This window comes from Gopherus evgoodei, chromosome 6, assembly GCF_007399415.2.
Source record: "Gopherus evgoodei ecotype Sinaloan lineage chromosome 6, rGopEvg1_v1.p, whole genome shotgun sequence".
Taxonomy (NCBI): domain Eukaryota; kingdom Metazoa; phylum Chordata; order Testudines; family Testudinidae; genus Gopherus; species Gopherus evgoodei.
Genome location: NC_044327.1, coordinates 123435476 through 123456622, shown reverse-complemented (window position 1 = coordinate 123456622; position 21147 = coordinate 123435476). Strand labels below are relative to the sequence as shown.

The 21147-nt window shown below is 43.2% G+C and overlaps 1 protein-coding gene across 1 annotated transcript in view; it reads left to right on the top strand.

Moving 5' to 3' along the window:
• LOC115653628 (elongation factor 2-like) overlaps window positions 1–21147 on the top strand; it is a 28335-nt gene extending 7188 nt beyond the window's left edge. The window contains exons 2-11 of the mRNA XM_030567114.1: window positions 6044–6149; window positions 6757–6870; window positions 8046–8184; window positions 11049–11244; window positions 11532–11790; window positions 12540–12647; window positions 14828–15181; window positions 15751–15933; window positions 18222–18354; window positions 20819–21147. Of these exons, the coding sequence (XP_030422974.1) occupies window positions 6044–6149; window positions 6757–6870; window positions 8046–8184; window positions 11049–11244; window positions 11532–11790; window positions 12540–12647; window positions 14828–15181; window positions 15751–15933; window positions 18222–18354; window positions 20819–21012 (1786 nt within the window). The 3' untranslated portion in view covers window positions 21013–21147. The remainder of the gene's footprint in view (window positions 1–6043; window positions 6150–6756; window positions 6871–8045; window positions 8185–11048; window positions 11245–11531; window positions 11791–12539; window positions 12648–14827; window positions 15182–15750; window positions 15934–18221; window positions 18355–20818) is intronic.

Here is a 21147-nt window from a genome sequence, read left to right as displayed (position 1 = left end):
CTTTTAAGCAATTGACCCTGTATTTGTCACCTTAATACAGAGAGACCATTTTTATGTATTTTTCTTTCTTTTTACATAAAGCTTTCTTTTTAAGACCTGTTGGAGTTTTTCTTTAGTGGGGAACTGCAGGGAATTGAGTCTGTGCTCACCAGGGAATTGGTGGGAGGAAGAAGTCAGGGGGAAATCTGTGTGTGTTAGATTTACTAGCCTGACTTTGCATTCCCTCTGGGTGAGGGAGGAAGAGAGATTAACTCTCGGTACTTCTGTTTTCCAGGACTGGAAATAGGGAGGGTGGAATCCCTCTGTTTAGACTCACGGAGCTTGCTTCTGTATATCTCTCCAGGAACCCAGGGAGGGAACACCTGGAGGGGGGAAGGGAAATGGTTTATTCCCCTTTGTTGTGAGACTCAAGGGATTTGGGTCTTGGGGTCCCCAGGGAAGGTTGTTGGGGGGACCAGAGTGCCCCAAAACACTCTAATTTTTCGGGCGGTGGCAGCTTTACCAGGTCCAAGCTGGTAACTAAGCTTGGAGGTTTTCATGCTAACCCTCATATTTTGGACGCTAAGGTCCAAATCTGGGACTAGGTTATGATAACCCCAAGACCCAGATTCCTTGAGTCTCGCAACAAAGGGAAATAAACCATTCCCTCCCCCCTCTTTACCTCCTCCCAGATCTTTCCCACCCTGGGTACACTAGGAGATCACCGTGATTCAACTCCATGAATCTCACACAAAGAGGAAATTTACCTTTCCCTCCCTCAGGGCAATACAGATTCAAGTTCCTTGAATGTGACACAAAGAGGAAACTTATCCTTCCCTCCCCTCTGCTCTCTTTCCCTTCTCCCCACCAATTCCCTGGTGTACACAGACTCAGTTCCTTTGAGCCTTAACTAGGAGAAAAAAATCAAACAGGTCTTAAAGCAAAGCTTTTAATAAAAAAAAAGAAAGAAGTAAAAGGTTTATTTCTGCAATTTAGATGGTAAAAAGTTACAGGGTCTTTTAGCTTATAGAAAATGGATAAACAGCCTTATCCAGAAAAATACAATTTAAACTATTTCCAGCAGACTACACATTTGCAAATACAGAAAAACAATGTAAAAGCCTATATTGTCTTTCTACCGCTGTACTTACAATTGGAAACAGAAGATTAAAGAGCCTGGAGATTCGTGTGGTCACTCTCAGAGCCCAGAAAGAGAACAGAACAAGAACAAAGAACTCACACTCAAACTTCCCTCCACCCAGATTTGAAAGTATCTTGTCTCCTGATTGGTCCTCTGGTCAGGTGTTGCAGGTCACTGTTTGTTAAACCTTTACAGGTGAAAGAGACATTAACCCTTAGCTTTCTGGTTATGACACACCCTTACTCTGCACTGTCTTCAGAGCTGGGTGGCCGGAGAGCAGCAGCTGCTGGGTGGGTGCCCAGCTCTGAAGGCAGCACTGCCACCAGCAGCAGCCCAGAAGTAAGGGTAGCATGGTATGAACGCATTCATGAAATTTGCTCTTTATGCCATGACCAACTTGCAAAACAAATGTGTGATTACGCCATGATTTAAGTAGAACCCTACTTACAGTTCAAGAGTAGTTCAACTAGTCCCCACAAGGGGTCCCATTTATTTAGTTCACAGGGTACTCACTGGCTTTCCAGGCCCAATTCCAGTTCAGTCTCTCTCTCTCTGTAGAGAAAAATACCACAGTGCATTTGAAAACAGAACACAGACTCTCACCATCTTTACCCCAGTTTCAGCTAGACACAGCCTCATCCTTCCTGAGGGTCTGTCTGCTTCCTATTACCTCCTTCCTGGAGTCTGTCCTTCTCTGCAGGCCATTCCAGGTAGGCCTTTGCTATCTGTCCCCAGCTTCTTGGGCAGGATCTCTCCTTGCCTTGAAAGCTTTCTCCTGAACTTCCTCAGCTTAGTATCAGGCTTTCTGCCTCTAGCAGTCTCAGTTGCTCTCACATCCACCATCCTTTGCAATTGCCTGCTACGCTTTATATAGGAGTCCCCTGATTTCTCTCAGGTGGGGCTCATCTTGTAATCAGGGCTGGTTTAGCCCCAGGCTGTCCTGCCCCTGGGCAGGGCACCCTGTTACAATATACATATGTAATGCAGACAGTTTGACGAGAAGTAGCTTATGCTTTTACAAAAAATGAATGTTAATGAGCAGCCTGAAGAACTAGACACAGTTAACATGTATGGCTCAACAATATGTCTGTGTGCATGTGTGTATATATAAAACTATTAGGAATACTGCACGTATCCGATACAAATATCTTCCAGAGGGGGATTCTGATGGCATAAACCATTGGGCGAGGGAGGAGAGACTGGATTGTTGCCAGAACTTGAGGATTGAGTTTGCTTTTATTATAACGTGGATAAAATGAATGTGCAGCAAGTTAGATTATGGGCCTGATCCAAAGCCCACTGAAATCAGTGGCAGTCTTTCTATTGAATTCAGAGGGCTTTGTGTTACCCAGGTTTTTCGGAACCCAAAGCAGCAGTAACTTAAATGTTTCTCTCCAGGTGGTGTCAGGAATAAATCAATGGGGACACAGCTCCTCTGTCTCTTAAATGATTGGTACAAACAAGAGTGCTTTTACCTAAAAGTACTTTTTTCTCATGGCTTAAAGATACACACATATATGCTGTAGTGGTAGGTTCAGAGTATCCCAAGTATTATAGTTACCCAATGTTTGAAATGGTTTCACATGATCAACAGCCAGGCTTCCGGGGGCCCTCCTTTTGTCCAGCTGTTGGGAAGTTTAGGTGTCAACTCCTTGCCCAAAGAAAAGCTTCCTTGGACTGCTCCAAAGCGTATTCTTTTGCTTAATTTTTTTATAGCTAACTTAAAGCATATCACGCATAGTGACTCCTAGTGGGTCACAATACTAGGAGGGGAGGGATGGCTCAGTGGTTTGAGCACTGGCCTGCTAAACCTAGGGTTGTGAGTTCAGTCCTTGAGGGGGTCACCTACGGATCTGGGGCAAAAATCAGTACTTCATCCTTTCAAGGTCCCTTCTAGTGCTAAGAGATAGGCATAGCTCCAATTTTATATTATTATTTATATATTTTATAACCCCTAGTGGATCACCAATTTTCCTAATTTTAGCAAACTACTCATTATTTCTTCTTCTTAAAGCATTTCTGGTATTTCTAGTTATAACAACAATAAAATTTATATGTCAGGAGCACTTAAAACCAATGTTGGCTGTCCAAACATTCCTTCCATTTTCATGATGTTACCTTTTTGTCCTATCTTCCGATTCTGATTAGGAAAACTGCAATCATGCAGCTGTTTGGCCTTGCCTCTGAGAGCCCTAAAATTATTCTAGCTACACCTCTACCTCGATATAACGCTGTCCTCGGGAGCCAAAAAATCTTACCGCATTATAGGTGAAACTGCATTATATCGAACGAGCTTTGATCAACCAGAGTGCGCAGTCTTCCCCACTCCCCGGAGCACTGTTTTACCACATTATATCCGAATTTGTGTTATATCGGGTCGCATTATATTGAGGTAGAGGTGTATGTGGTATTTGGTTTTCAGCTATAAATGGCTGGACACACAAAATGGCTGACTGCAGTAACATTAAGTTCTGGGGTTACATTTGGACCATGCCTTATAGTATTATGCACAAATGAATTATAACTGCATTGTTTGGAAGTTACAGGCTAATTATTAGAAGATGTATTAAGGCTTCAAAAGAAATTTTCAGGTGAAAGGCACTAAGGAAGTGCTTTACAGATGTTAAATAAAATCTAGTATCATTCCATGACTAAGGCTATACCAAATTCGCAGCCATGGAAAACACATCATGGACTGTGAAATCTGGTCTCCCTCTGTGAAATCTGGTCTCTCGCCGTCTTTTGTGTTTTTACCCTACACTATACAGATTTCATAGGGGAGACCAGGGTTTCTCAAAGTGGGGGTCATGAGCCAAAAAGGAGTTGCAGCAGGGTCACAAGTGTATTTTAGGGGGGCGCAGTATTGCCACCCTTACTTCTGCACTGCCTTCAGAGCTGGGCAGCTGGAGAGCTGTGGCTGCTGACTGAGGGTCCAGCTCTGTACACAGCAGTGCAGAAATAAGGGTGGTAATACCATACCAGGCCATCCTTCCTTCTGCTCTGCTATTGGTGGCAGTTTTGCCTTAAGAACTGGGCTCCTGGCCAGCAGCTGCTGCTCTCCAGCTGCCCAGCTCTGAAGGCAGCACCGCCACCAGTAGAAGAGCAGAAGTAAGAGTATCAGTACTGCGACCCCTCAGCTCCCTTTTGGGTCAGGATCCCTACAATTACAGCACCCTGAAATTTCAGATTTAAATAGCTGAAATCATGAAATTTACTATTTTTAAAATCATATGACCGTGAAATTGACCAAAATGGACTGTGAATTTGGTAGGGTCCTATTCATGAGATAAGCAAGTTTATGGGGATATTTAGCAAACAGTTGAAGTGATTTATCCAAGATGATAAAGGGTATTTTAGGTAGATCTGAGATTAGAATTCAGGAATTCCTGGCACCCAATTCTTTGCTCAAGCCACTAGACCAATTTCGGTGATTGAAAACACAAATCTAATCCCAGTGCATGGGTATCTCTTACAAAACAAAAACACTTGCTCCCTGTACTTCTTTTATCCAAAGCAACTAACTCTTCTCCCTATGACTGGAACAGTTCTGAAAAGTTCCAAGTAGGAATCTCTCCTTTTCCTACTATTTTAGTGCCTTGTACATAATTCAAGGTGTTCCACACTGAAGCACAGTCTTGTTCTCAGAAAGTGATTGATCAGTAGAAATCTGGAAAACTTTTCAAACCATGGATGATTATCATCTCTTTAAAAACTTTTGCTCTAAAGTTCAAACTGGATGAGTTGAGCACCTTAAACCAGTGGCGGATTAACGCATGGTGCCTGTGCCCAGGGCCCTGGCCAATTTGGGGCCCCCCAGAGTGGCATTGGAAGCTGTTGTAGTAGGAAGAGAGCCTGAGATATAAGCCCTTGTATTAGAGGCCTGGTATGAGGCAAGACCTGCTTACAAAATTTGCCAAGAACAGGGCTAATGATGCAGAAATACACATTCTTAAGAAGTGCTAAGCACAGAGTACTTATGCAAACATATTCCAATATTAAGTGGTACCAGAACATCCCAATATGAAGGGTTGTATAAAAACATTCTCCAAGGATAACAGGGGACACACTGACCCCCTTCTTAAAGATAATGTTAGGATGACAGTATGTAACAGAGAAGTTTTAATTGAACCAACATGTACAAGGTGATGGGTAATAAATAGGCACGTCAGGGGGCAGTAACTAACTATGTCAGAGGCAGTACTAACTTATTTGTATTAGGGTATAAAGATATATCTCAGAGGGAGTACTTTTCTCCAGCTGAGGGAATGGAAAGTCCTGTTTTTCACTGAGCTGTTTCCATTGTCACGGGCATACATGTCTTAGTATTCTCGTCGAGTTTGCCAGGTGTTATTACTGTGCTTTGTTGACAGTAAACCTGGCCTGGTGCCTTCGTACCTGAATGGATCTTGTGGTCATTGAGCAATTCGCTCAAGGTCTGCTGTGCCGGCTGTCTGCGCAGAGCTAAGGCAGCACACAGGGAGAACACACACACGCCGCCAAACATCTAACCACACCTGTGTAAAAGTGTGTGTGTGGGGGGCCCACTGGTGCTGGAACGGTAGCTCCACCCCTGTTCCTCCTCTTCCTTCTGGGGCCCCACCTATTGGCCAGGCCGGAAGCTGGAGCTGGGCTGTGGTAAGAGCCACCAAGGGAGCCTGGGCCCCTGTGGGGAGCCCCAGACCTTCCACCTTCCCTGGGTGGGGGCTGGAGTGCCTGAGAGCAGCCCCCAGCCCTTGTCTCTGCTCCCCAGGGTGCACTGCCCGAGGCTACTACACCCATGTTAAAAAGTGGGTGGGCCATGGCCACCCAGGTCAACCCAGTTCCGGTGTCCTTAGGTCCCCGGAGTGTGGGAGGCCCAAATGTTCTTTGTGCCCAGGGCCCAAATAAATCTTAATTTGCTTCTGCCTTAAACTTTTTATTCAGATATTTTGATCCAGCGACTGGAAAATTCAGCAAATCAGCCACCAGTCCAGATGGAAAAAAATTGCCACGGACATTCTGCCAGCTCGTTCTGGATCCCATCTTTAAGGTAAAACAAAAAGTTAATCTGTAGCTGTCCCAACTTCAGGCATTTCTATCCAGCCGTATAAGTGTAGGAGTCAGCCTAGAAAAAGACAGAGGCTCACTCACCAAACGTGGGCTCCAAAAGCTGGTTATCTGTATATCGCACACAGTGTGTGCAGTCCCTGCCTTCAGGAACTTATGATCTAGGACGGTAAACTACATACAATGGCACTAAGGAGAAAGAAGGCAACACAAAGTCTGAAAGAGAATGGAATGTGGCACAGGTCTTGTCGTTCTCCATTAAAAAAAGAAAAATCGTTAGTGCAGTCAATTTGTTCCAGTATACAAAAGAAATTATTTTGGTGTTATCCAAATCAAAGGTTTAGGAATTATCTTTCGTTGGAAGGTTTAGAAAATAAGTTTCGTGTAACTATCATTGTTCAGATCTTTGCAGGAAATCATGAATTTTGTTTTTTATAAAGAACAAAGAATTATTAAATAAAAACCTAAATTTGGAGACAGTGTGAGGACTTTCAATCTGCTTGTTACAGATCCACTACTTACAGCAATATGTTGGAACAGATTTAAGATGTATAATGGTAAATCTTCTTTTACCAAACGTTTCTCTGTAGATCTTTGATGCTGTTATGAACTTTAACAAGGAAGAGACAGCCAAGCTGATAGAGAAACTTAACATCAAGCTAGATGTTGAAGATCGAGACAAAGAAGGCAAACCACTTCTGAAGGTATTTAAAAAAGATTTTGCAACATTTGCCGCTGCTCCCCTTCTATTTTTGCTACACAGCACAGCCTTCTAGAATACTTAATGGGTCTTAGAAGAACCTACCTTATTTGTCAGTTGCAAATTTCAAAGTTTATCAACTAGTCTTAGGGGGCCAAACAAAGACAACCTTGTGTATCTAGAGTGCCAGAGTTGACAAATTATTTGGAAGTGTGAGCCCTTAAGATATGAGAACAGGACTTGAGTCTGATACTGCACAACCAAACAAAGGCATATTGGTTAAGAGGGAGAGAGAACTTAGATTCACATTCAGATAAGCAATAAATAAAGAACTGACGAAAACTGCTAATGCAACACACACATATATGTATTTTGCATCGGTTGCCTTGAGAAATATAACTTTTTGAAAGTTGCGTCTGCATGTTCCCATGTATGGGATGAGCTTTGGGAAATGTCTAGAAAAGCAGTGACTATTGGGAACTCACAGGTACCGCTTTGCAGCACTCAGTGTTCAGAGCAGAGGCTGTAAGAAGCTTTATCTCCGTTCTTCTGCTAAACCCCAGGGTCTTTAAGGGTATAAGACTCCATGGAAGAGGGAAAGGCAGGTGGGTGGTGTGGATGTGCAGAGCCAGCCGTCACAAAGAACTGCAATTACTACTGTAGAGCACAGAATAAATAACTCATAGAAATGTCATGAATAATGGTGTAACTGGGTCTCCTTTTTACAATTTTCCACAACTGATTAATTAAATTTGATGGCAAAACTATACATAGAAAATTTACAGTTATACTAATGGTTTGTCCATAAACATTAAAACTGCTGCTTCCATTTACAGCTTCAGAGTTTAATGTGGCCCATAGCATAGCTTCCTCCTGAAATATAGTGCGCCAGCTTGGAAAAAACTGAGTTTTCAGAATGCTCCATTTGAATAATTCAAGTGCGAAGGTTTTCATTAAAAAAGAAAAAAACAGGCAATGAGTGGAATAACTGCTTAGTTAGATTAAAGTCTTTTGAACTTTTAAATGGTCCCAGGAGAGCTTTGATTAGTTATCCTGGTTCTTGCCCCAACTCTGTTTTTGGATAGTGTGTAGAAGGGCATTCGTTATTTCTGGGGTCAGTTGTTACGTTTATCATCTCAAATCTAGTTTCAGTTTGGATGCAACATTTGTGTTTCTCAGGCTGTGATGCGCCACTGGCTGCCAGCTGGAGATGCCTTGCTTCAGATGATCACCATGCACCTTCCTTCTCCTGTAACGGCACAGAAATATCGTTGTGAGCTTCTGTATGAGGGGCCACCTGACGATGAAGCTGCTATGGGTAAGGAGGCTGCTCTTTGACTTTGCAACACTAATTACACAATGCCCATAGCAAAGATTAAAAATATGTTGTTATACACAACCTGTGGAGTAAAACTGACTAGGTGACAAGCCACATAAATCTGGCTCAGAATTGGTTATTACATTGTGCTGGCCTTTTTTAAATTTCATTTGTTCCATTACTCTGTGTTTGTATGGTGCCTAACACAGTGAGGCTCCAGACTGGTTGAGGTCTCTAAGTACTACCACAGTACAATTGTTCAGTAATAATAATTCAGTGTTTTCATGCTGCTGCACAATCCATCTTACCTCCTTATGTGCTGGATGGTCTTTAATTCAGTCTTTGAGAATACGTGGGTGGGATGAGTTTGGAGGATGGTGTGCACTAACCCTTGGATGTACAGCATGAAGCAACACAACAGCAAGTATATCACTGCAGCATTGGTTATTATCAAATATGGAATCCTGCTGTCCCACCCCCGAGACATGAGTGTTAGGAAGCTGTGCAAGTATGCTGTTCACAGCACCCGCTCGGACTTCTCCAGTCAGTTACCCAGGCCGGATTAGTTCAGAGCACATACCCACTTTGTGGAGTTCTGATGTGTTAAATCACTTCTTTAGTTGATGGAATTCATGCCCATTCTAGCTCTATATAAGAGTCTTGATAGGTTTTTTTGCCTCTATTCAGGAGGCGCTCTTTCCTGGAGCTGGGTTTGTACTTCAGATGGTTTCTCCCAAGCAGGAGTTCCCCAGCTCCCGTCTTAGAGCTGTGGTGGTAGCTTAGGCCAGCAGTAGGGCCTTACCCAGCTGCTCCTTTTCCCCAATTAGTCCTCAGGTTCAGCAGGCAGGCCTTCTGCTGTGAACAAGGCAGTATATATGCTGATCCCCTTCCTAAAGATCATTCCAATTGGCTGGGAGAGAGGAGAGCCTTGTCCCACCCACTCTGCAAGGCTCCTGTGACGTTGTGGTTCTGGCGGGACCCAATTGAGAGTGCCAATTCAGGACCAATTGCTCAAACAGAGCAGTTACAGCCCTAGGCTGGGGTTTTTCCACCTCTAAGGCAAACCAAGCCAGCCAGACAAAAAGGACTTCGGTTTTACCCCACTGGCTAACCACAAGTCACACAAGCAATTTCCTTAGACACTCCAGTCTCCCAGTGTCACCACCAGTGCCACCCGTCCTGGGCATGAATGGTTATGAAAACCAACACCCCAGTAAAAGAAAAAGGTTCTCTCAATCCCAAAGGACCAAGCCCCAGACCCAGGTCAATATACACATCAGATCTTACCCACAAATCACGCTGTTGCCAGTCCTTTAGAATCTAAAATCTAAAGGTTTATTCATAAAGGGAAAAAGGTAGAGATGAGAGCTAGAATTGGTTAAATGGAATCAATTACAACAGTAATGGCAAAGTTCTTAGTTCAGGCTTGTAGCAGTGATGGAGTAAACTGCAGGTTCAAATCAAGTCTCTGGAGAACATCCCCTGCTGGGATGGGTCATTCAGTCCTTTGTGCAGAGCTTCTCTTTGTAGCAAAGTCCCTTCAGAGGTAAGAAGCAGGATTGAAGACCAAATGGAGATGAGGCCTCTGCCTTATATAGGCTTTTCCAAGTGTAAGAACACTCCTTTGTTCCTGCTGTGGAAAGTTACAGCAAAATGGAGTTTGCAGTCACATGGGCCAGTTTCTGCACACCCTGCTGAGTCACAGGCCATAACTGCCTTCTCTCGATGGGACAATTGTGTAGGTGATGGTCCTTAATGGGCCATCGAGCAGGCTAAACAGAGCTGATACCAACTTGTCTGGGATCTTTCCCAGTAACACAACACAAGTTTGCAATACAGACAGCATACAGCCAATATTCATAACTTCAACTACCAAAATGCTACAGACATACAGACAGCATAATCATAACCAGTAATCCGTAACCTGGTCTTAGACACCTTATATGACCCCCTTTACCTAGGATTTGGTGCCACTACAGGACCTTGGTTGCAACCCATGTTCTATATGGTCCCAGTTTATATCAATAACGTCACAGCTCCTGGTGTCTTAAAGAAATGGTAATGGTATGTCCTCCCAACACTAATTCCCAGAACCACTTTCTCTCTACCAATATACCTAAAGATCCTTGTATATATCAGACCTCCCAAAATCTTAAAAGGCCACAACATGTGATGGGGATGGGTTGATCTGTAGGCCTCAGCATGCATAATGGGGCAGATTACCCCATCACAGTGAGATCATGCTGAGATGTCTTGGTTATTTTGTATCAGACCATACCTGGAGAATCATTATGGGCACCTGCTCCTCCACTTCCAAACTCCTTATGTGGAGTCCTATATTAAACTATCATCACCTCCATCTTGTTCAACATCTGTATGAAGCCACTAAGGGAAATTGTGCATTACCATTACATCAGAGGCAAATGGTACCATCTCCCAGCTGTCCAATCCAAAGGTTTAGCTGAGATCAGCAACTGGATAAAGAGTAAATGGCTGAGGCTGAACCTGGGTAAGTCTGAAATGATGCTGGTAGGGAGAAGGAAGCACTGTGCAGAACTCATAGTCTCTATGATATTGTCCTTCATTGATGGTTTCTTCTCTTAGATCACAAAGACAATCTGCAGCTTCAGTGTCCACCTGACATTTCACTGCTTTTAGAAACCCAACTAAATATGGATCCAAAAACCATCTAGATTTGGCAAGAAGATAGTGTGGCCTCCTGTCAGATCTGGCCTTCACAATAATGGGTACCATATGAAAAACAAGGCTTATAAAGTGGAAGAGGAAGGAAATGCTCAGTAAAGTGTTAGGCCTAGTTTTAAACAGATTTTGAAGCCTCATTGAAATGCCTTGTTTTACTATAGGTGTCAAAAACTGTGATCCCAAGGGCCCTTTGATGATGTACATCTCCAAAATGGTCCCCACATCTGATAAGGGACGTTTCTATGCCTTTGGAAGAGTCTTCTCTGGTATTGTTTCCACTGGACAGAAAGTTCGAATCATGGGACCAAACTACACACTTGGCAAGAAGGAAGATCTCTACCTAAAATCTATTCAGAGGTAGATGGAAATAGTTTGCTTCTGTTGAAGAATGCATGCAAAAAAAAAAAAAAAGGGCAAGATACTTGCAAAGCCTGTTTTTGGGAATCTAATAAAAGGAGGATTGTTTACTTTTTTCTATTAAAATACCAAATTTGTATGATTTTTTGGGGGGGCTTACATAACAGAAAATGAGTACCAGAAGGAACGCAGGCAAATAAAAGGCAGTTATACAAACTTCCTTAGGTATAAAAAGAGATCGTTTCAACAGATATTTAAGGATTGTTACCCAGCTTCTGTCTTTACAGAACCATTTTGATGATGGGTCGTTATGTTGAGCCCATTGAGGAAGTACCTTGTGGCAACACTGTTGGTCTAGTTGGTGTTGACCAGTTTTTGGTGAAGACGGGTACAATTACCACCTTTGAGCATGCACACAACATGCGAGTGATGAAATTTAGTGTTAGCCCTGTTGTACGTGTTGCTGTTGAAGCTAAAAATCCTGCTGATCTACCAAAACTAGTTGAAGGTCTAAAGCGTCTGGCCAAGTCTGATCCCATGGTTCAGGTGAGTGTTAGTTTTAGTGTTCCTGGTTTGCAGTGAAGTACTCCTGAGGGACTTTATTCAAAAAGATACTTATTCATGATAGCTTTCATAAACTGACGTTTAGAATCTGCAGCCATACCACTTACATTGTAATCATTTGAAACTGAACAGCTAAGCAGGGATGGGCCTAGTCAGAACTTGGATAGGACGGCTCTAAGGAAAACCCATGTTTTGCAATGTGTAGTACTGGTTAATCATTAGGCAGCACTCTTCCCTTTGATTTAGTATTGAAACAATGTCCAGCATGATGTTGGGAGTTGCTTATCTTTCAGATGAGATTGTAAAACCAAGATCCTGACTACTTGTCATTACAGATTTTCCAAGTGTGGGAATGTTATTAGTCTTAGTGTCTGGCTAAATTAATGTGGGCAGTTTCTGCCTGCCTGCCTGAATTCCATATACAGTTCCAGTGTTATGGAGCGCGCTTCACTTCCTGTTGTAAGCTATTATGTAGTTTTGCTGTATGATGTTAGACGACCTGCAACATTTCACTGGTGGGTGAGGTGATTCATTGTTAAATCCTTGGGATGAAAGGCACTTCATAAATGTCATGATATCTGGTTAATCTCCACAATAACAGCTATTACTAAGCAATTTTAGAAAAAATCAGTCACAGTTAATCTAACATAAAATGTCCGTGGAATGTTCTGATTTAAATTAATTTAAGAAACAGTTTTTTACCCTTACACAACTAGTATTTCATGTTCTAGTGTACTGTTGAAGAGTCGGGTGAGCACATCATTGCTGGAGCTGGTGAGCTGCATCTAGAAATTTGCCTTAAAGATCTGGAAGAAGATCATGCTTGCATTCCAATCAAGGTATAAAAGGCTTTTTTTGTGTCTATATCTGCAGTTTACAGAATATGATTACACATTAAAGATGGGATTCTCAAAGGATATTTGATGCAAATTGGGCACCTAACTTCCTAAGGCTTCTTTAAAAATACCATGCTAATTTCACAGACATCTTCATTTGCAGTAAGAAATGTATTTGGCCATGGAAAAATATTTCTGTTACTAGGATTCCTTCTCACTGGATATTTTCCATATTTATAAGTCCTGAGTTTTTTTTCTCAGAAAATCTTGGAATCAGAAGATAATAATCTTACTTGTCAATATAGTGCAGTTCTTCAACTGCATTTTATTGTCACAGTGAAATTAGCAGTCTGTGGTCTGTGTCAGGGAACACTTGTACTAGTGAATGAAATTGGCTTTGAAGTCTGCCTTGAACAAAACTACTTCTGGGGGCGTTCTGCGCCAAAACATTAAAAATTCTGTGCCCAATGTTTTAAAATTCTGCATATTTTATTTGTCAAAATAACACAATATAATCACACCAGTTTCAATTATTTTGATCATTTATTTCAAAATACCTGTCAGCAAGTATGTGTATAACAATACAGACAAAAAAAAAATTCAGGAAATGTTTTTTTGACAAATAATATTCCTTACTAGGCATATTAATACAGAACTTTGGGTAATTCATTTAAACTACAATACAGAAACATATTTCTTGTACCCCTCAGAAGCAGTGCACAGGCTTGGGGGGGCCAGGGGGTAATGGAGGAGCTGAGGCAGAGGGAAGGAGCCTGGGAGTGAACCCTGGAGGACTGTTGGGTTGTATGGGGAGACTTTGGCAAACCACTAAAGTGCCTAAAACCACTATGGCTTATTGTTAAAAAGCAACCTAGTCAGCAGGCTGTAAAGTGGCCATGCAGCTTGACCAAAGCAGGAGGGGAGGGGGGTTTAGGGTGCCACAGAAAGGGCAGCTTGACCCCACATCCTTCCTGATAAGAATTGTGTTGAAGTTGCTGATATGCCCCAGGAATGTCTATTGGGGTCTTAAGGCTGCAGACTCTGGAAAAACCCACACCTGGTTAATCAGTAATCAGGAGCCTCTTGCTTGCCCTTTGGAACTGTTTGCTTGACAAGTTTTCTTAAAGTGACATGTCATTGTATTATTACTAATGTATAAATAAGGGGAAAAAGCTTGAGATGGGGGGACTCTTCGGGACTGGTCTCTCCCTCTGGATGCATCTTGTGTTCCCCATCCGCAGACGGGCTGCCACTGTGCTGCTCGAGAGCCACACTCAGCTTCAGTAATTATCAAGGGTTGGGGTTTTTTTACTAATCTTGTTGTGGACGTAAGTGCTTGAGACTAGTAAAGTTTAGCTTTAAGTGAAAGCACTCTCGTGTTGTCCTGTTTGTGCCAGCCATCTCTTGGTGGGACGGCCGTGTCTCCCCTGATTTATTTCCTGACACCTCCTCGCACAGAGTAAAAGTTACCAAGAGCTTTGGGTTGCAAGAACCCTGGGTAACAGGGTGTGCGTGGGAAAAGTATGGAAGAGTTTCTTTTTGGGGAGAAGGGGATTGTCAGAGAGTTGGGAAGCCTTCTTCATGCAGACCCCAGCTGACCTCGAGCCTCTCCCATTCAGTCATACACATCTGCCCCTATCGCTATGTGGCCCTGGAGTCACCCTTCCATTCAGCCTCTGGCTCAATGCTATCACCCCATTTGCTCCTGAGCCCGAGCCCCAGTCTGTCCCCCCCGCACCTCTAGCCCTTCTGAACCTCAGTCTGTGACACCTCCTCCAACAGCCCCATGTGCTCCTCTCTGCCTCTCAACCTGGTTCCACAGGCAGGCTGCTGGGATGAACACAGTTTCTGCGGGTCAGCCAGGTGTTCTGGCACCACAGCAGCCTCTGGTGGTTGAAAGGCAGAACTGCAGCACTTCGGGGCAGAATGTATTTTCTGTGGGGGAGAGGGGAGGAAATCTGCACGGGACATGATTACTCTGTATGTCCAGTGGCATAGAATTTCCCAAGGAGTACAAAATAAAACCTGCTGCCTAAGGCAAAGAAATGATTTAGAACTTTGTTATAAAAAGGGCAAACAATACAAATGTGGGAAGACGGGACCTAGTAGGTTCCTTGTGTAATTTTAGTGTAAAATGTTGGATGTTCACTATTACAATTTTATTGGAATTTGCTACCTCACAGAAATCAGACCCAGTTGTATCTTATCGTGAAACAGTCAGTGAAGAGTCGAGCCAGATGTGCTTGTCTAAATCTGCCAATAAACACAACAGGCTGTATATGAAAGCTCGACCTTTCCCTGATGGGTTGGCAGAGGACATAGACAAAGGAGAAGTCAGTTCCCGTCAAGAACCGAAGCAGCGTGCCCATTACCTGGCAGAGAAATATGAGTGGGATGTGTCTGAAGTTCGTAAGATCTGGTGCTTTGGACCTGATGGAACTGGTCCAAATATCTTGGTTGACATCACCAAGGGTGTCCAGTACCTAAATGAAATCAAAGACAGTGTTGTTGCTGCCTTCCAGTGGGCAACAAAGGAAGTAAGTATGAATAATAGTTTACATGCAGGATATTATTAAATATCTCTCACATTATCCAAACACTTTTTAATCTTCTGATAGAATATATATGTAACCTTTAGGAAAAGACAACTTGTTTATTAGAACTATTAGGAAATTACACAAAACTATGAACAGTTTCAGCAAAGAACAGAAAAAAAACTGTAACTCTATTTAGATGAAAGATTTCTAGTGATTGCGAATGCATGGAATTCCTCCACCCAAATATTTTTAAAAAATAGTTTGCAGGCTGCGAGCGGCTGAACTTTGATTCCAAGTGCAGCTTTGTTGTGAAAACGTCTGTGTTCTTAAAACTTGCATTTCCACGTTGCAATGAATAGTTCTTCTGTTCCTTCAGCGTATCTGCTCAGTACCAAAAGGAGTATTCATGACTCTAAGTTGAAGGTCAAGGTGTCAGTATAAGCACATTGTCAAATATATTTCCAAGTGAACTCCCATATCTGTAAAAATGTTCAAAGTAGTAAAAAGTTACAGTATCAAATTCACCATTTTCCTTTCAGTTCTGTAAAAGGCCATTGACTCTCTTGCAGGGTGTGTTGTGTGGGGAGAACATGAGAGCTGTTCGTTTTGATATCCATGATGTTACTCTGCATGCTGATGCAGTCCACCGTGGTGGTTCGCAAATAATTCCCACTGCCAGGAGTGTCCTGTATGCCTCTGCTCTTACAGCACAACCCAGACTTATGGAGCCCATCTATCTCCTGGAGATCCAGGTATGTAAGAGGGTGATCTAGTGGAGACGTGAAAGGAATGTCATTGTACAAGTATTGTTTCTGGGCTAAGAATGTTGCACAGGCGGTGGGGTTTTTTTAGAAATTGGTCCTGTGTTCTGAGGATGGTAGAGTTTGAGTTTTGTGTGTCTGGAACAGGGTCAAGTTTGAGTAGTGACAGCTACATGAATTGTGTTAAATCACAATGTTCTTCATGAACTGCCAGTGCCACAAAGGGAAACTAAGAAATTGTTCTGCCTTTCTCTTCTGTCCCTTATTACTAAGGACATTCAAGAGAAAATAGGGGTAACTGAACCCTTGAAAAGAGGGTCTCCATGCAAGTGTCCTGAGGACCTAAACCAGAGCAGAAAAGAGGGCAGTATAAGCAGCTCTAGTTCTAAATATGTCTCTTTATACTTAAACAGCAGTTTTGTCTAGCGTTTTGACCTCCTCTGTAAGGACATGTCTACACTGTGATCTTAAGTCAACCTGTGTAGCCACCACAGTCACCAGGAGCACTTCCACCAACTGAAGAGGGGCAGCGTTGGGGGGGCTGAGAGCCCAGGCAGCAGCCCAAGCTGGGAGCCGGGTGGCATGAACAGTTGTTCCAGGTCGGCCATAAAAATATTGGCATACTGTGGGGCCATGCGGGTGCCCACAGCGGTGCCACTGATCTTTAGATATATATTGTCATCAAATTTGAAATAGTTGTGTGTGAGGATAAAGGCACTTGATGCCAACTCTGCCCACATATCTACACCAGCGACACCATCATAGACCTAACCAGATCAGCCACACCATCACCGGTTCATTCACCTGCACGTCCACCAATGTAATATACGCCATCATATGCCAGCAATGCCCCTCTGCTATGTACATCGGCCAAACTGGACAGTCGCTATGGAAAAGGATAAATGGACACAAATCAGATATTAGGAATGGCAAAAAACCTGTAGAACACTTCAACCTCCCTGGCTACACTATAGCAGACCTTAAGGTGGCCATCCTGCAGCAAAAAAACTTCAGGACCAGACTTCAAAGAGAAACTGCTGAGCTTCAGTTCATCTGCAAATTTGACACCATCAGCTCAGGATTAAACAAAGACTGTGAATGGCTTGCCAATTACAGAACCAGTTTCTCCTCCCTTGGTTTTCACACCTCAACTGCTAGAACAGGGCCTCATCCTCCCTGATTGAACTACCTCATTATCTCTAGCTTGCCTGCATATATATATATCTGCCCCTGGAAATTTCAACTACATGCATCTGACGAAGTGGGTATTCAACCAAGAAAGCTCATTCTCCAAAACGTCTGTTAGTCTATAATGTGCCACAGGACTCTTTGCTGCTTTTACAGATCCAGACTAACACGGCTACCCCTCTGATACTTAACTCTGTAGTGTAAACCAAGCCTTACACTGACATCTCTCGCTCGCTCTTTTTTTGGGGGGGGGAGCGGGGGGGGGCGCAGGGAGGAAGGGTTCAAATTACTTTGGTAAATGCAAATGCAAGACCTCAGGAAATTTCTATTTGTACTAAAAGTATGTATTATTTTCTACAGCAAAACACATACTGGTTTGCCTTTTTTTAAAAAAAAACAAACCACCACCACCTTAACTTCAGTGCCTGCCATTATTTAGAAACGTGTACTGGTAAAAATCCTCTGCCAGAAAACACTCTATCTTTAGAGTTGCTTGAATCACTTCACCTTCCCGCAGTCCCCCCAGCTAAGTGAGGGCATTGCAATGAAGAATTGGATCTGCTTGCTGTGGCTACTGCTGCAAAGCCATTCTTTTTAGCACCTGTAGTAGTACCTTGACTGTTTTAACATAGTGTTATCAGTGTGCGTCAAGCACTCTTTTACATAATTCCATTTACATGTTTACCTTGCTGTGCATTTAGTTTTAGGCACATGATGGGAGTCCTGCCTAGCACTGATCTGCCCTTTCACTAAAAGATGTAGAGAATGATTATTCTGGGGCAAAAAGTGAGCAGAAGTCCTTTACTAACCACACCACCTTTGGACAGTGTGGCATAAACACATGCTGCAGTCTGGTCTGTTGTAGACACAAATGACATGCTGAGACTTGTACAACCTGAGACTAGTGCAGAGGTTGGTGAGGAAGCGCCTTGGAGAGATTTGGAGGAGGGAGGCAAGCAGGCATCCAGAGAGGCGGTTCCAGGGTGGGAAAAGAATCCAAATGGATTGGCTGGTGCTAAGTTTAGTGCTGCTATGTTCAATGACCAAGCCACTGCTATCTGTATGTAACCTAGTAATATTTTTCTTCATAGTGCCCCGAACAAGTGGTTGGTGGTATCTATGGTGTGTTGAACAGGAAACGAGGCCATGTCTTTGACGAATTCCAAGTGGCAGGAACCCCAATGTTTGTGGTCAAGGCTTATCTACCTGTAAATGAGTCTTTTGGTAAGGAAGCCATATTGTCTTTAGCCAACTCCTTGTACCTTCCTTAAGTATGGCTGGATGCTGGGGGAGGGCTTCCAACAGAGTGGCTGGGAATTAATGAAATAGGAATTCTTACATCTGACTTCCTTCCTGCTGTTTTTTGTATTTTCGACTCATTGTGCTGACAGGCAGCCTTCTCCGCTAGGCTTTAATATCTCCTTGGCACCCTGTGCGGACACATGCAACTTACTCTTCCCAGCTGAGGACATTCCAGGCTGACCAGGACGCTGCTTCTGTCACTAAAGCTATTTATTAAAAGCAGGACCTAAGGCCCCTCTTACACTGTAGCAAACTTGCGTGTAACCAGCGTAGCACAGCCAAGGAGGTAGCCTGATGTTTTAAACGAATAATACAATCTACATAGCCTTACTGATTAACTTATATCCCTTTCCGTCACTGCTCATAACTTGTCAACGTTCAATGTGCTAGGTTTTTTTTGTTTTCTTTAAACTGAAACTGCCCTTTTGCAGTGGGGATGTGTTCAGCAGTGAAGCTGGAGGCTTTGCCAGCTGTGGGGCAGGAGGACAAGATAATAGATGGGCTTTTGCCATAGTCTGAGACAGCTTGCTGTTGTGAGAAGCGTATTAACTGGATAGTTCTGCTGAAATTATCAGCATGAAATGAGTATTTAAAGGATCATCTTTAGGTTTCAGAGTTAACATTGTAAGAATAAGGCAATTCACACATCAGAACTATTGTTTGTTTCTCTGGCAATTCAGACAGACATTACATGGGGTTGTTTCCTGTTTGGAAGGTGCTATTTGCACTCAGACATTTGAACTTTTTCTAATGATAGGATACATTGTGGAGGTTGCAGATTATTCTGTACCTTGTGTCATAATTTAAACCAGAGCATCTTGTTGAAACTCAACTGCTGAAACAGTTGCTCCTAGATTTCCTTGGTATAGGTAAGGCTTGTCATTCTCAGCTGATGAACTGGAGATATTCAAAAACTGGTATTTTCCTATAGCTCCTACTATGTTGCATTCCCAGGACTACTGATCTCGCAGTTGGTAAGGAGCTAGTTACATAGCTGAATTGCTGCAGCTAGGGGGGAAAAAAGGAGGCAGTAGTTGTTTTGTGAAGAGGGAACGGTGAATAATAAGTCAGTCATCCTTTAATAAATATACTTACAGCCTACGTAGTTCTGATGCATATGAATTGTTCATCTAGGGAGAAAAGGTAAGAGCCACAAAGATACTTAAGTCTATCATTTAGGTGTGTCTGCCATTCAGCTGCCACCTACGTTTCTGCTGATGGGCATGCACAAAAGCCAGCAGCACTCCTGACACTGCACCACAGCTTTTGCTCAAACCCTGCAGTCTTCCACCTATCTTCCCCTAGGACCTGCACCTGTGGGTTTGGGCCCCATCCATGAGACAGGTGTGTGGGTCCAGAATGCACAATAACCCAGAGATCAGGGTACTTATCTTTCATGAGGGAGTAAAGTTCAAGTCCCCAGCAGGGATTGAACCTGACTCGCCGTCAGCCCAGGTGAGTACCCTGGTTGTAATGGAGTGGGTCTCTTCTCCCCCATCCACTCACTCTTGGCATTTCACTGATGGCTAATTTAGGCAGCTCCCCATTCAGCTTGCTGGCTCATGCAGGGCTTAGGTCTCCCCTGTGCATTGTACAATGAATACGGGTGCCTACGTAAGCAGGGTACCTATGAGTTAACCATTGCAATACTGTTACTAGCAGTTCAGTTGTAATTACAATTAGGTGAAAAGTAAATAAGAGGTCTATGTGTTCAGTTAGAAACCTGGGAAAAAAAACCCACCAAAATGTAAACTTTCAGGCATCAGCCTGACCGCAGGTTGGTCAGTTTGAGAGGTTGCAGTTGGGAAAACATATGCATACAGTACTGTACCCTACAATACTTTCTGGCTGTTGGAAAGGAAGGGTCAAGATAGGACTGCTCCACTCTAGCCCCCAACCTTTTTTCTGGCTTCGCTTTCCACTAAAAAACCAGCACAGAGCAACAGATTGCATTGGGAGCAGGAGTGGTAGGTGTGAAGGAAGGATTGGAGGTGTGTGACTCCTGTGTGAAGTAACCAGGTGCTTTGTGTAATTGTCACTGATGTTCTAAGAATTAAATGGGGGGGGGGGGGAGAAAGAGGGAAGAATTACAACACTGCCTATTTTAATTATTTAGTGCTTTTTTACCATGCTCTGCCCAAGTGGAGCTTAGCGTCTCAGTGTTTACGCAGCTAGAAAGAAGAGATTCTCTCTTATACAGTAACTGGAGTTCACACTGTTTTGGCTCTCTGGCTGCTCTGCTTTAGAGTGAAACACACACCTCAAGAATCTCACTGTGCCATTCTAGCAAAAACTATTCATTTTACAGTAGGGCTTCTAACTCTGTCTAGACACAGCAGGTATGCTTAGCTGACTTTGCTTGTCTTCCCCCCCTCGCCCGAACCAGGTTTCACTGCTGACTTGAGGTCCAACACTGGTGGTCAAGCTTTCCCGCAATGTATCTTTGATCATTGGCAAATTTTGCCTGGAGATCCTTATGATGCAACTTCTCGTCTTTGGCAAGTTGTGGCTGAAATACGCAAGCGCAAAGGCTTGAAGGAGGGTATTCCACCTCTGGACGACTTCTTAGATAAGTTGTAACCACCTTCTCTGCTTATGTTCCACTTCCTCAAAACCAGGAAGTTTTGAGAACATCACATTGAATACAAACCATCATGCATATTGCAGTTATACCATGTTCATTGCCAAAAAATAAAATCTATTAAAAAAAAGTTA